This window comes from Cetorhinus maximus, chromosome 13 (genome assembly GCF_964194155.1).
Source record: "Cetorhinus maximus chromosome 13, sCetMax3.hap1.1, whole genome shotgun sequence".
Lineage (NCBI taxonomy): Eukaryota > Metazoa > Chordata > Chondrichthyes > Lamniformes > Cetorhinidae > Cetorhinus > Cetorhinus maximus.
The window spans coordinates 37,397,383-37,412,760 of record NC_135891.1 but is presented as its reverse complement, the minus strand read 5'-3'; the positions used below and the strand labels follow the sequence as shown (position 1 = coordinate 37,412,760).

The 15,378-nt window shown below is 41.5% G+C and overlaps 1 protein-coding gene across 2 annotated transcripts in view; it reads right to left on the bottom strand.

The window, feature by feature from the left end:
• hnf4a (hepatocyte nuclear factor 4, alpha) overlaps positions 1 to 15,378 on the bottom strand; it is a 95,023-nt gene that overhangs the window by 20,648 nt on the left and 58,997 nt on the right. For both annotated transcript variants that reach the window (XM_078555276.1, XM_078555277.1), the window contains 2 exons: positions 7,870 to 7,976; positions 2,310 to 2,465 (listed from right to left, as the gene is read on the bottom strand). In XM_078555276.1, the coding sequence (XP_078411402.1) occupies positions 2,310 to 2,465; positions 7,870 to 7,976 (263 nt within the window). The remainder of the gene's footprint in view (positions 1 to 2,309; positions 2,466 to 7,869; positions 7,977 to 15,378) is intronic.

The window sequence follows — 15,378 nt, the reverse complement described above, 5'->3', positions numbered from 1 at the left end:
ACTGCAATCCTCATGGCCGCAGACTATAACTTCAGGGGAATTCAGAGGAGATTTGGCCTCCAGAATGCAGTGCACAAGCCCATCAGCATGTGAGCGTGCCCTGGCGCTCATGAACCAAGGTCCCAACTATGGGTAAAAATCCCCACTTCATGTTGATACCTTGGAAGGGATGAAGGCTAAGGGAGTAAACCTTGACAAAAAATCTGGAGTGGAACAAAAAGGTGGAGTGATGTCTAAATATGTCATCTTTCTGAAAACTCCAGCAGCCAAGCAGGTGCAAAACATAATACTCTGCATTCCCAAAGATTCAACTGGAGATTTTAGGCACATTTCAGGTTCCCAAATGCTTCTGGAAGCCAGATGTGTGGTGCGCTGTGCCTGATCTGCTGGGGAAGGCACCAACATTTTTCAAGCACACCCACATCCACCCCCTAAAGGGTGTAGCTGCCTTTGAAAAGGGCCTGCTTTACAATTAAAAAAACTTTCACAAATCTCTGGGGATCCTAACCTTGATCTACTGGTAATGCACACATCTGCCCTTTGGTGTTTTGGTATGTGAATGTGCTGGAGTGGCTAAGAATTTTCAGCCCCAGCCGTACCAAGGGCAGAATGTTGCCGTCGGTGTGCGGGGGCGGGCCCAACATGCCGACGCGTAAAATGATGCGCGATGACATCAGGCGTGCATCCCGACATCATTGCACGTCATTTCGATATTTCGTTGGGTGGGTGCGCGCTGGAGGCGGCTGCGTGCCTGCCGAACTGTCAACGGCCTATCAAGGCTATTAAGAAAGTAATTAAAGTTGTTAACAACGCTGCTCATCCAACCTTCAGGTTGGTGGGCAGGCGAAGAGCCTAAGCGGCCTTCGTGTTTTTCAGGAAACCTCATCCACGGGCAGGATGAGGTTTCCTGAAGGTTTTATAAAATAATTAAATAAATTTTGCAAACTTCACAAACATGTCCCAGCTCATGTGACACTGTCACATGAGGGGACATGTTTAAATAATTTTTTACTTTATTTATTCAAAAGTTTTATTATCTACTTAATCTCTCTGAGGCAGTTCCGTGCCTCAGGGAGATTTCTGTGCTCCTCCGTGTGCATGCGTGAAAGGGCGCAGGCCCCGACTCTCCCTTCTTCCCCCACCCGCACAAGTAGCGCTGAGTGCTGCCGGCCGCGTGTTACACTGGGCGGGCCTTAATTGGCCCGTCAGTGTAAAATGGTGGCGCACGGGTGGTGATCGGCTCCGTACCCGCTCCCGCCTATACTGCCTGCCATAGGAAACATTCTCACCCAAGTTGCTGAATTTACGAAGGATAACTTTAATCTACCTTGCCCGATGGAAAATTGATGAGGTTGGATTGGCTGCCTGCTATACACTCTACCCAATTTCCATTGATTTCAAATCACCTCATCTTTATAATATATTTATAAATTTCTTCCCCTCATATGTTCTTCCGTACCCTGTACCATTTCCCCCCTCCAGAAGTTATCCCTAACCCTAGTCTTTAACTGTCTGGTGGGAATCCCGATAGAGTGATGTGGATTAACTTGGCCTCAGATTTTCCTTTCATCACTACAAGAATATGTTCCACTTCTACTCTGCACCTTCTCATCCTGGGTTAATCAAGGCTGGAAACATGGGAGATAAATTTCCAGGCGGCTTTTCCTGACCTCCCTTTGTTGGTAGAGCCATGGAAAATGATGTAAGTCCTGTTGTGGGATTTCCATGGCTCCTCTGTCGAAGTGACGATAGACCAATGGGAGATCTCTCATGGAAATTCACCTCCCCATGCTACTTCGGGAAATCAGATTAGCGGATCCATGTCTTGCTGTGCCATTCTGCAGGTAATGGTTACATCAATGGGCCACTTCACTGGACTATATTACTAATGTTATTGTTTAAGACAGATATTATTGAAGTTGAAAGACCTTTCAATTCTATTTTCCATGTAAGTCTGACCTGGACTGAACCCAGCCCGACCACACAAAGCACAAAGCCTGAGATAAAACTTCACATCAATTATTTTGTCAGTTCAACTCTGCATTTGTTGTAGAAAAGAGTCCTGCCACTCTTCATAAATTTAACCTAATCGATCAATTGAAGTTCAGGGAACTTGACTTTTAAGTGAAGTAGTGCATTAATGCTGCTCTGTCTAATATGAACCTTTGGATGATGAAAGTTAAGGTTTGTATTCTCTAAAATGGTGCAAAAATCCATTACCACCAATGTAACATTGTTCAACTGTGACATTTTGTAAATCATACTAAAAAGTCTCCATAGAACTGAATTAAACCAAAAATGCTGCAAACCTGGTCATCCAGTGGTAGCTCGCAGAAAGCTGGGATATATTTAGCCCACTCTACCAGGACCAAAAGCTGCTGTTTCATAGACTCACATACGTCACTTATCACTGCAATCTTCTTAGACCTGATGTCACTGTTTATCACAGAAATAGGAGAGGAAATCTGGAACAAAACCACAGAAAGTAAATGGCCTTTAAAATCCTGAACTCAATTTATTCATTTCCTTTTGGCTGAACAAAATGTTACATTGAAATTAATTTGTGTTATTTCATGTGAAAACTTTCTGGTTATCTTATCAATAATCACTCTGAACTAACAGACACCATTCCTTACTTCAAGTTGCTTGAATGTGAGGTTTTAAAGGATATTAATAGAAATATCCAAATTTCTGTCTTTCCAAAAACAAATAGTCCAAATTATGGACAGTCAGATTTCAGAATTTTAAGGTGAGAATCTTTTAATGGAAAAAAAATGTTTATGTTCCCCATAACTAGAAATCTGCGAATAAAATCACATTCGCAGGGATAAGTGTTTGTTCTTGGTTAGTGGATTGTTCATCACAGACATCCTCTCAATTTCTGGTCCCTTGGAGGAAGCATGGCAAAGCTACTTCTTTTGGAGCTTGTGCCATTGATTAAACTTAAATTCAGTTCAATCAATTCCCTTTCACAGGGGTTGACATCAATCATAAAGCTGTAATTTCAATGAAATCTAGATTGGAACCCAAGACAGGACCACCAAGTGGGTGTCACTTTCACTGTTAAGGTGGATTCAGCCATGTGTCTACATTGCTCTGCAGTAGGGAGCTGGTGAGGAGGAAATTCCCACCATTGGTTGTTGTTTTCCCTTGGCACACCTCCCTCTGACTTCAGAGACCGTATTTGGGGCAGACAAAACTCTACCCACCACAGGCCTCTGTGCACATTGCTAGGTGACAGGATTCTGAGTGGAGACTTAGCATTCCCAGGTTCCACCAGAATCCCTGCCTTAATTGTACTTCCAGAACTAGACTTGGGCCCAAATAACTGTTGAGGCTAAAGATTTATTGGCTCCAATAATGTGGAAAATATTCTGTATATGTCTTAGCCATCAAAAGCAGGGCAAATTTGACCTGGTCAATTATTGTCCTCTCAATCTCCTCCCATTCGCCAATCAAGTGATGGATAGCATCACCTTAAGTGTGATTATGCCAAACTTACTTGTCAACAGCATAGTCGCTGATGTTCACTTTCTAGTTCTGCCAGAACCACTTGGCTCCAGCCCTCATCACAGACTTGATCCAATTATGGGCAGAAAAATTGAATATCAGAGGACAAGTGACAATAGCTTCTCTCCACATTAAGGCAGCAGAGGGCAAAGAAAGCCACACTAGTGAGAAACAAAAGCACTTCTCCTGGTGCTGTTAGACATCCAGTTGTACCCCTCTAGGAAAACCCTGATGAAACATGGTGACAGGTAAATATCTACAGCAGCAGCAATTAATTGGAACAGGATTTACTGTATATAACCCTAAAGATGATGATGCATATTTGTTCACTATATTAGAACACATCACCATCAATTTGTTGATTAAAAACACGCCGACAGTTGTATAATTTTAAGGTGTACCAATTAAAATCTTCACTGGTTTTAATTGTCAGCACAATATTGTCAGTAAATACAGTTACCAATTTATTGCTGCTGGTCTGAATGTCAAATGAAGCTCTGCCACTTGTAGTTCCAGCACCCATAAATGTTTGCTTCATATTGTGTCTGGCAAAAAAATGTAGTGTCAGCTATTGTCCTGAATTTTGTGACATCTGTGGCATGGATTTCCCCTTTTCTAAGATCAGTTTGAATTTGATGCCAAGTCAAGTGAATCTCCAGGCATTCAGCAACTGATGTCATCAAGAAGGATACGTTGCCAATCATATTGAAGTATTCTCACAGACAGCAAACCAGAAAGTAAAATGCACTGATTATTCTTCACTTTTAATGAAAAATTTATAGAGAATGAAATAAATGACTTTGCCATGCGTATGGGAATAAGGTGGAAGCTTAAATATAATAAACACACTTTAAAAATATACATTTATTTTAAAAATGTAAATATTTTATTATAATGGAGACATTTGACATTCTACAAATATTTTTCAGAGCCAGTAGGACTGTTCAGCAACAATATGGACTTAGTACGCTGTTAAAAACTCAGTTACATCTCATTCAAAGGCATATAATTTTTTTCAAGGGTTTTTACAGTGAGACTAATTGTGTAGAAAGGCAAGTTCTTGTCAGTTCAGTGATTTCTAGTTGTTTGCAGTCTGGGAGAACTTCAACATCGTACCCTATAGGCAAGTATAGAATCACTGACAGCAACTTCTGGACTTTCCTATTTAACTGTGTATATGTGACTTCAGAATTTGCTGTCAGTTTCAGAGAAGTAGTTCTGGTGAATGCTGATAGATTTGTTGTAATTGCCACTGAAATCTAGGTCAATATGCTTGAATTGAAGGGAAAGCTTCCATTTGTATAACTTATTCTCATATATTGTTGGTAAATGCAGAACTATTGTTAATTATATTCAGTCAGATAAAATGATTGAAAGGATCAAGGCAATCCTTTTCTTTTAGTAATTAACATAATGAACACTTCTATTGTGTTAAAATTATTTTGTTCAATTTGTTCAAAAAAGCTTTTAGGCTTAAAATATTGTTACTGATGTAAAGTAAAACAGGATCAGTGCTGTACATTAAAAACAATGAATTAAAGCTGTGTGGCATAATTAGAGGTTACAACAATTGGGATTGAGAGATTAGTACTTTCTTTTTTTCATTTTCACACATGGCATGCCTGCTGCTACAAGTTATATATCTTTGAAAAATACATGATACGTTGTAGGAAATTTTACAAGTACTCAAACTGCTCAGGCCAAACTTCATCTTCAGAAGGTTAGTGGTTAAGCAATCAATTATTTAAGACTAACATAAATATGTTACATGTAAAAGGTCTTAAAGTGAATCACAAGCTAGTGACCTCAGGAAATCATTTAAAGTGAATAATTATTTGCATGGTTGATCATATACCAATAGCTATCCTGAATGTACACTAATGCACTGGAAGAAAGTTCATGATAGATTCTGCTAAAACTATCAATTCATATTCACCATCCCTATTTGTTAATGGACCAATATATTCTGCTTTGTTATTTGCAGTCAACCTATTCAATTCTCAGTATGTTAAAAGTATAAAGTATTATGCAATAAAGATGTGTCATTCATTTGGTAAGCAACTCCAGCTACTTATGAGGTAGAACCATTTAAGAACGATGAGGGTCACTGTCCCTGAATTGTCCCTCATCTAACTAAAACTGCGGATGGTGCAAACCAGAAAAGATATGTGTTGATGATAATAAAGCTGAACAATTGTACGACCATGATTAAGAAAATTATAGTGACATTTGGTAAATGCTAGTGGATGCATACTTTTAAAGAGGCAGATTCCTCTACTCTACATGAACAAAAGATGAATTACGCCATTGTTTTCTATGTTTACAGAGAGGTATCGATTATTTTGTTGAAATTTGGAAAACTTGCAATCATCTGTTTTAACACCAGCTGTAGCGGAAGTTGATAGATGGCTAATTCAACTGCAGCATCTATAATGGCTACATTTAGGTCATTGCTATAATAAATGTTACTACAGAGATTTTTAAAACATCGTTTTCAATAATACAATTTAATATTCAGCACATTTATTTACTGTGGCCTTAATTAAAGCAGAACCCACATTATATGAATTATTTTTAGATCTATGCTACAGATGGGACTTGGAGAATACAAATAGAAAAATATACTGAGAGGAAAGTGAATAATAAAAAAGAGAATTGAATCACAGAAAGAAAAAGATAAATGGAAATAGACAAGAGATGTGGTGGTAATTATAAGTTTTGCCAATGGTGTAAGATGGTTGACATCGAGTAAATTGCCTGTTGTAAATCTCTCCTGATATTCCATTCCATTGACATCATATTGACTTACCATTATCCCAGAGAAAGAAAGAGAGCAACAAGCAAAGAATATTAAAATACAAAAATGAACAATTTAAAGAACAAACAGATGAAGAAAATATCAAATAGAAAACAATGGATTAATTCATCTTTTGTTCATGTAGAGAATGGAATTCATCTATTCTAAAGCTATTGATTTTGATTAGAATCAACAGGAACTGATTTTTCTAGATTATCAGATCAACCATTCAGTATGGCTCTGACTCACATCATTGTTCTGCTAAAGGATTGGCTTTACTTTAAAAATCTATGTTTGTGACACAACGTTATTGAAGCTGTTAGAGAAAGGACTCATGTTTACTCTTTAGTTAATAAATCAAAGTTTTGGCTACTTCAAGTAATTTTTGGCCTTATTTGGCAACAGTTGGTAACACTCTCGCCTCTGAGACACAGGGGAGAATTTCTCCCCGTTGGGAGAGTTGGGCTGGGCGGCACCATTTTACGTGGGCGGGCCAATTAAGGCCCACCCAGTGTGACACTTGCCCGGAAGTGCTGAGCGCTACCTGTGCGGGCGGGGGGGGGGGAGGGGGGGGTTGCCTGAGTCGGGGAGTGCGCTTTTTCGTGTATGCACGTGAAAGAGAACAGAAATCTCCCTGAAGCACACAGCTGTCTCAGGGAGATCAGTTTTAAGTTCTGAAAATTTTAATAAAGAAAAAAAAAATTTAAGACATGTCCCCTCATGTGAAAGTTTCACACGAGCTGGGACATGTCTATGAATGTTATTAAAAATGTTTATAAAACTTTAAATACCTTCATGAAACCTCATCCCGGCCATGGATGAGGTTCCATGATAAATGTGAAGGCCGCCTGGCCCTTCGTCTGCCTGCCAACCTTATGGTTGGACGGGCAGCTCAGTTTATTGTTTTGATTGATATTTAAATGGCCTTAATAAGCCTTTGATAGTTTGGCGGGTGCGCAGCCGACTCGGTTGCGTGCCCGCCGAACTGAAAATCTGAATGACGCGAGGTGACGTCGGGACGCACACTTGATGTCACCACGCGTCATTTTACACGTTGTCGAGCCTGGCCCGCCCCTGCTCGCTGACCCGAAAATTCTGGCCATAATGCTGTCGGTTCAGGTCCCTCTCCAGAGACTTGAGCACGAAAATCTAGAAAGACACTTCAGTGCAGCACTGAGGTGCCATCTTTGGGATAAGACATACTGAGACTCAGGTTGACGTAAAAGATCTCATGGCACTATTTCTAAGAAAAGCAAGGGAGTTATCTCTGATGACCTGGCCAATATTTATCCTTTAATCAGCATGGCAAAAACAGATTTTTTTGGTCAAAATTACATGCTGTTTGTTGAACTGTGCTGTGCACAAATTGGCTGTCCCACTTCCTACGTGGCAACAGTAAATACTGTTTTTGAAAAATGTACTTCGTTGGCTGTAAAGCACGTTGGAACATTTTGAGGTTTTGGAAGGTGCTAAATAAACATAAATAATTTTTTCAAAATACCATCGATAATTCATTATACATGATACTTTATTTGTTAAGGTAATAGCTAACATTACTGTACCTGACGAGAAAGCACCTCTGCTTGTATGAGTGCATTAATTGAAGGTAAACTGTTGTCCTCATAACTTGACCTCCTTGTACTTATTCTGTCTCTTTCATTCTGCACAGCTAAAATGAAGATGATATGTTCAAAAACTTGTGTTTTATAGACATTCAATTTAAATAGCATGGTTTTAGATCAATTAAACAGATAAAGTTACTGAGTATTCAGATTTAAAAATTAGACTGTTGGCATTTTAAGTCATGGATTTATTGTTGAATTTATAAACATGATCAAGTTGAATAATGAAGGATCAAACAAATTTTTTTGGCAGAATTAAATATTTTACAACACTTCTAAAACATTGCAGTGGAATGAACACCTGTAAAGGTTCCCTCATATTGTTTTTATCAACAGTTTCCTCATCCTAGGTGATTATGGTCTGTTGAGTACACCTCATTGCCACCTGGTCTGTGGCTTATAAAGAATGGTGAAAGCCTGAGTCTGAATGTCATTTAATCACAAAGTTGATAGAAACCTCTGGTCTTCCATGTAAATGCTTCTTAAATGATCCTACAGTTTATGGAGTAATATTCACCTTGGGCATGGGTAGAAAACAGGTGGCTCTGAATAATCCCCACAATACGTATCTGGCCAATTTGATAATATTTGAGGCTGAATGTTCCTTAATCTGTCCCAACAGGGTAAGGATGAGAGTTCTGCCAACTCCCAACACTGCCATCTCCCTGGCCCAGTTTCTTGGGCTGGGGATCCTGATGGAATTCCTGCCAGTAAGTGGGAGCCTGCAGGTGGCCCTGAGGAAAATTTGAACATTGCCACAAATGGATTATCACTGCAGAGGATTAGGAGGTCACTTGGAGGAGCCTGAAGACTGCAGCAAATCATCTATGGAAGACCTTAGCTCTCGTGGAGACTTTCAGAAGATAGGCATTCAGGCCAAATTAGAGGGAGGAGAAACTGCTTCCTGCATCGGGAAACTAGTCCTCTCACAGATAAAAGATGCCTCCCGTCTTAAAACACTGCTGTCTTGCTGAGAAATAAGAACATTAGCCATGTTCTTGGAAGCCTTTTCCCAATGCACAAAAGAATGTTTGTATTTCTGCTCTTTAGAAGCAGATTCTATTATCGGGAAACTTTGAGATCTTCCTCAAGGTCTCTCAGTAATTACCAATGGACGTCGGAGAAGGCTTCATCTGGCAGGCTTGGGAAGTGGTATTAAGAAATAAAGATAGAGAGTAAATGGGTTGAGAATCAGGGCAGTGCTGGAATTTGCATGGGGTGGACAGGCAAAGTGCAGCCAGAGCAGTTCTGGCAGGGGTTAGGGGAGAGAAACTAAGGATTTGGCTAGAGAAGTGGCAGTATACCTTGTGCCTGATTTTCCCAATGTTTTTGCTGCTACCCTGTCCAATTTGAGTGGGCTGGTGGAAGAAAATCCAGGCCTTCCTGTTTGTTCCAAATGGGGTGAGGTATTTAGGGCTGTTAGTGTCCACTGAATCCCCCGACGGGGAGAAAGTTCTCCCCTATGTCTCAGAGGCGAGAGTGTTACCAACTGCGGTGCAGTTGACAAATAAGGCCAAAAATTATTTGAAGTAGCCAAAACTTTGATTTATTAACTAAAGAGTAAACATGCGTCCTTTCTCATGAGCCTGAATCATTGGAGGCTGAATTGGATAGCCCCTGAAAACAGGTGTAGGATAGTTATACGTGAGCTCTGTCAGAATAGCGGGCATTAACCTGCAAGATTCATAGCCCATGGTTACACATCAGCTGGACATTGAATGAGTGGAATCCCTTTCAGTTTAGGTATAGTGTTGACACGAGGTGCCTTCAATGTGAGATCTATACAGTCATGGTACCGCAACATGGGAAATCCTGTCATTACATGGAATCTGTGTGTCATTCCACCTGTTTATTTCTGGTTAGAAGGAATGAAATATAGATAGCTCTCTGAGTAGAGATCATCAACAGCCTCCCTTATGCATCAACGGATGGAAAACTGCAAGATCCTGCAAACATTTCCAGCTCCAGCCTGGAAGAAGCCAGAGGCATAAAAGTTTATCACACAGTCACCTTCACAGCCACTGGCAATACAGTCCTTACTCTGATCTGACATTGCAGTTGTGGCTGCATCAAGTGAGCGGTTTCAGTGAGAAAGTCCTTACTGAAGCACAGACGTTTCATACATTGTTCCTCACTGTGGTTCAGGCATGGGGATTGCTCCTTGAACAAATTACGTTGATATGCCCTCCTACTGAGGACTCTTCTCTCCTTCTTCTCCTCCTCCTCATCTCTCTTCCAGCAGCTTGTGCTGTTCTGCATGGCCCCTGTTCATTTTCCAAGTAATGCCAAATTCCAAAGGAAATAGCTACTACTGCCCATGCCTAGGAGCAACTGATTTGTGCAGAAACCTAGATGTCAGCAAAAAGTTCTTCGGCAGCCTTCCCTCTTCGTGTAAACTTTTGAAACTTGAAATCACCATAGAAAACACCAAACATTTACAGATTTATAGCAACAGCTAGAAGTGATAAACCAATAGCTAACCTGTAAGTAGTTAATGGCCTCTTTAAATAGTACTGGTTGGAGGGGTGAGGGTTGGATCCTTCATGGTGCTGAAAGCATGCACAGCTATATGAGGTTAAGAGGGAAAGCAAGCCATATTTTGACGGGTCGGGCCGACACCAGAGGCCTTTAAAATCAGTGGGTGGGACCCAGATGTGGCAGACCCTCCCCCATTTCCAGCAGATCTCACTTGTGCCGGCAGGGGGAAGCGGGCAGGGCGTGAATCACACGGGCAGGAAACCCGAACTCAGCAGGTCAATTTGAAATTAGTGCTGAGTTGAAACAGACCCAATTTTCAATGTTCCAAGGGTGTAACCTGCAGTATGGGAGTCATGAATTTAAGGAGGAGGTGAAAACACTCTTGAAAGGCAGATAAAGTTAAGTGCCATGGTCTGAAGTTATTTAAATCCCCAGCCCTTTAAAAATTAAAGAAAAGCAGGCAGCAGTCTGCTGCTGGAGTACATTGGTTGACAGGCATTAGCATTACAGCCCATTAGCATCTGTTCCGCAAGTTTCAATAGACTTCATTGTTTACGTTTCCCAGGGCTGTTATTACAGCTGAGCCCATTATGAATGTTTGGATGAGTTTTAAAAGTTCCAAAGTCACTTATCTAGGTGGGGTTGAGTTCACATTATGGCTGGCAGTTCTAAAATGCAATTCAAGGATTAGGCTATCTTTGATGAGGTTAATGAGTAGAAGTTCATTTTTATAACCACTTGAGCTGATCTAAGATCTTTGAATGGGTTTCATGAGTGAGTTCCGAATCAAGTGTGTATAAGTGAGCACTTTCTTAGATTGTTATAAGTTTTTGTTGATTTCCACATGGCTCCTAATGTCTGCCCATAATGGATACTGGGTGAGTGGCTAAGGAGGTGGCATGGTGGGTATGAGGTGGCATGGAGCTATGAGGTAGCATGGGGAGGTGATGGAGCATGGGGGGTGTGGGTGGGTGCGGGGGTGAGGGCTAGAGGGGCCAATAGCCTGTTTCTAGAAATGGCTGAAGCCGCAGAGAACTGAGGCAGGCTTTCTAACCAGCCTGCCTCGGCATTCGCCCGCCTCCATGGCTGCCTCTGAACTGCCAACTTGATCACGGCCCCACCCCCTTTCTCGCCACACCCCCCCCAGAGTAAAAATGCTGCATATGAGGGTTGTTTCCATGGAGACAGACCTGCCAATGAGCTCCAAAAGGTACCACTGGTGCCAAGTCAATGTTGCACCTTGATTGACGTCTTGATCTGCCTGGTCTGAATGCCCTTGGCTGACATTCACTGCACATGCTTTGATGCTTGCACCAATATGACGTCTAGCATGATTCTCACCCACAAGCATGCACACAAGACATGAACATCATGAGCTCTAAGGGTACTCATAGCACCCTAACGAGGGGCAAGCAAGTCCAATTTTTCACCCATTGCCTTTAAGAGAAGTATAGGCAGAATACTGGGAGAGGATACAAAATTTCAACTTTTTTAAACATTAATAAGGAAATCTTTCAGGAGTGTATGGATTGAATGTGTTTTTTTAATTCTTTCATGGGACATGGGCATCACTGGCAAAGCCAGCATTTTGTTGCCTATCCCTAATTACCCTTCAACTGAGTGGCTTGCTAGGCCATTTCAGAGGGCAGTCAAGAGTCAACCGCATTGCTGTGGGCCTGGAGTCACATGTAGGCCAGATTTGTTTCCCTAAAGGGCATTCGTGAACCAGATGTTTTTTTTACAACAATTGACGATAGTTTCATGGTCACCATTACAGACACCAGCTTTCAATTCCAGATCTATTAATTGAATTTAAACTCTACTAGTTGCCATGTTGGGGTTGAACCCACCCACCCCCCACCACCTGCAGAACATTAGCTTGGGCCTTTGGATTACTTGGCCAATTACTAGGTTAATGACATTTCCATGATATCACCATCTCCCCTATTCAAATCTACTGCCAATGTTCAGCTAATTAGCCAATATTTTAGATTAGCTAAGCTCACAATAACTAATACTTTTAGAAGGGGCATTTAGAACTTTCACTGTGCTCTAAACCTGAGCCATGGAAATTCCCCACAAGTATGTTCTTATTAATTAACATGTAAAAGCTTTAGACATAAAATATGCACTGGCCACAATATTTTGCAGTAATAGACTCTAAATGATTGTCAGAAAATCTGCAACACTGATGTGTTCACTCTGCAGTTTGAAGACCTTCATGTCGCAGTAGGGTACAGAAATAATTGGCTTCATCAACGAGTATTGCTGCCAACAGGAATAAAATTTAAGTGACAAATGACATATTGATATTAAAGTAGAAGATCTACTTAAAATATTGACTTATATTAGGTTCAGATGACAGTGATGAATTATTCAAAATTTTGTCTAGTGTAATTTTGACCCTTTGCTTTGGTTACAGCTGGATGATTAGATTCAGGAATATGTTATTCGCTATAAAATACCTTGATTATTTACAAATAGTACTAGTTAATGACACATCAATCGCAAAACCCAGAATTGTTATACATCCGTATAATGTGTATAAAATGTAATCAGTTGGATACAATGAATAACTTTTATGAGAAAAAAGGCAGGAGTGCAGTCAACTGTCATAAAAGAAGTTCTCAAGGTTATGCATTGGTTTATCAGTGGAGACACTATGTTCAGTCACAGAATGCTGCTTTCTGAATGTTTGCTCAGCACTAACTGGTTATGGACCTCAAGTAAATTCTATTTAATATTAACAGATTTAGGAAAAGATTCCAACAGTCACTGGGAATGCCTTACTTTCATTTCTCCAGTTTCTGCTGGGCTATGACATGTGGGCATGCACTTTAATACCAAGAGGCAGAAATTGATTTGCACTGGAAGAATGGCACAAAGAAGATGCAGAAAAAGACTCTAAGGCTGGAAAAGTGGCCTGAGGCCCACTTGTTATTGGGCCTCGGGCCTCATTTTAACAACATCTGTGAGCTGCCAATGCCTATTTCATGTTTGCAGGCAGCTCCCAGTGAAAAGATGATGAATGCTGTGCTGGGGTCAGGGAGGGAGGCCGTTGGGACGGAGACAGAATAGCCTTCAGCAGAAGCTTGGAGTACAGTGCCAGATGGAGCGAGAGTTCTTTCTTCCTCTGAATTATGGTCTGTATTTTTTTAAAAACTTCCTTTTTGATGATACCTTCCAACAGTCCTTTTGAGGGTTGTTAGTTAGGCTACAAACAGACCATAGGCCTAACAACTGCTGCACTTGGATTAATTTCTGGAATAGATTCTAGATTATAAAACAGACATTAGGCCTCTTATTAGCATATTCAAGGACTTAACACTTGACTTAGCTGACATCAAGGATCTAAAATACTATAGCTAAAATATATTTAAAATAATATAGCAATATTATTAGGTTAGGTTGTGTCCTAAATTTGGCCTCTACCCCATTGTCCAGCTAGAAAGGAGCCCAACAAGGTTCAATTTCTCTAAGTGTGTATTTTTTCATTGGCACAATCCCAGTTTTCTCTATATCTCTATGGACCATTTCCTGTTTTGTTAATGAGACTTGATCAAAAGAAAATGGTAAGCCAAGATTTTCTGCTCCCATTTGTGGTGGGGGTCATAGTGGGCAGGAATGGAAAATGTCGAGAGATCATAAAAATCAGTTTCGTGGTAAAACCAATATGCGATTGTTCACTCCACCTGTCAATGACAGGCTGCATTTCCCGCCACCACACGTCGGGAAGCTAATTTCAATACATTGGAACCTCATTATTAACCCTGCTCATCAGAATCACTTCCCCACACTGGATCATGAGCTTATGTTGGCGTGATTGCACGCCGACGTGTTTCACAATGGTACATAAGCGATGTGCACCTTGCGACCTGCACTTCGCTTGGGATTTCAAGGTTTGTTTGCCTGCCCAGCTTTGGGCAGCACTCGCAGTCATCAGCGCCAAACTTTCAGGCATCACCACATCACTTTTAGGGGGGTTCACAGGCAAGTTTCTACCTACCAGGCGAGCTATAAGGTGGGGTGGCTTTTCAATGGCTGCAGGACTAGGGCTTGCTTGGGGAAAGGGGAAAAGTGGCCTCAGGCAAGGGAAGAAGCTGCAGGGCGAGGGCTTTACTGGGGAAGGGGGGTATCCTAAGGTGTGGGGACACATGTTGATCTGCAAGTGGCCTCAAGATGGTGAGGCTGAGGGGTCAGTCTCCAGAGGAGATGAGGCCAGATGGAGATGTGAGGGTGTGTGTGAGAAAGTGAATGGTGATGTCCCTTGAGCTGACAGTGACTGAGGTGCCACTGAATGTGTGATGGGATTGTGAGTATGTGAATTTAGAGTGATGAGATGGTTGACTTACCCTGGTGGCATGGATGAGATCACTCATCCTCTTTTGGCACTGGATTGCCAACCTTTTCTGAGCAGCATTGGCATTGACCACCACTGCCACTGCCCCCCAAACTGGAGTGGCGAGATTGTTGTGGCCAGAGTGGAGGTAAGGGACATCACAGCGGGCCTCCAAAAGACATTCCGCTGATGGGTCACTGAACTCTTCTTGGCTTTCAGGGCCATGTCTTCACTGGAGCAGTCCTGGGCTACAAGCATTGAGAACTGTGTGGGCGGCTGCAGTTTAGATATGGCACCCGGAGTGAGGAAACAGCAAGGTAGCGGCATGGCGGGCGATTCAGAGGTCGCCTGCCAGCAAGACGGTGTGTTTCCTGTGGCTACATAATTAATGAGGCAGGAAGTGGACGATATGGCACAAAAATCCACCTTTGTGGCTGGCGGGAAAAAGGTCTTTTTTCATGCCTGCCACCGCACTTAGTGCAATTCAGGGAAAATTCCGGCCGTAGAGTTTATATCATTCACAGGTATCTGCAAATTTCCTTTCAAAGTTTTATTTACAGACCCACCAATTCTATAGCATCGTGTTAGCTCCAGTGGATCGTGACAACATAAAATTCTGTTTCCAGGAACAG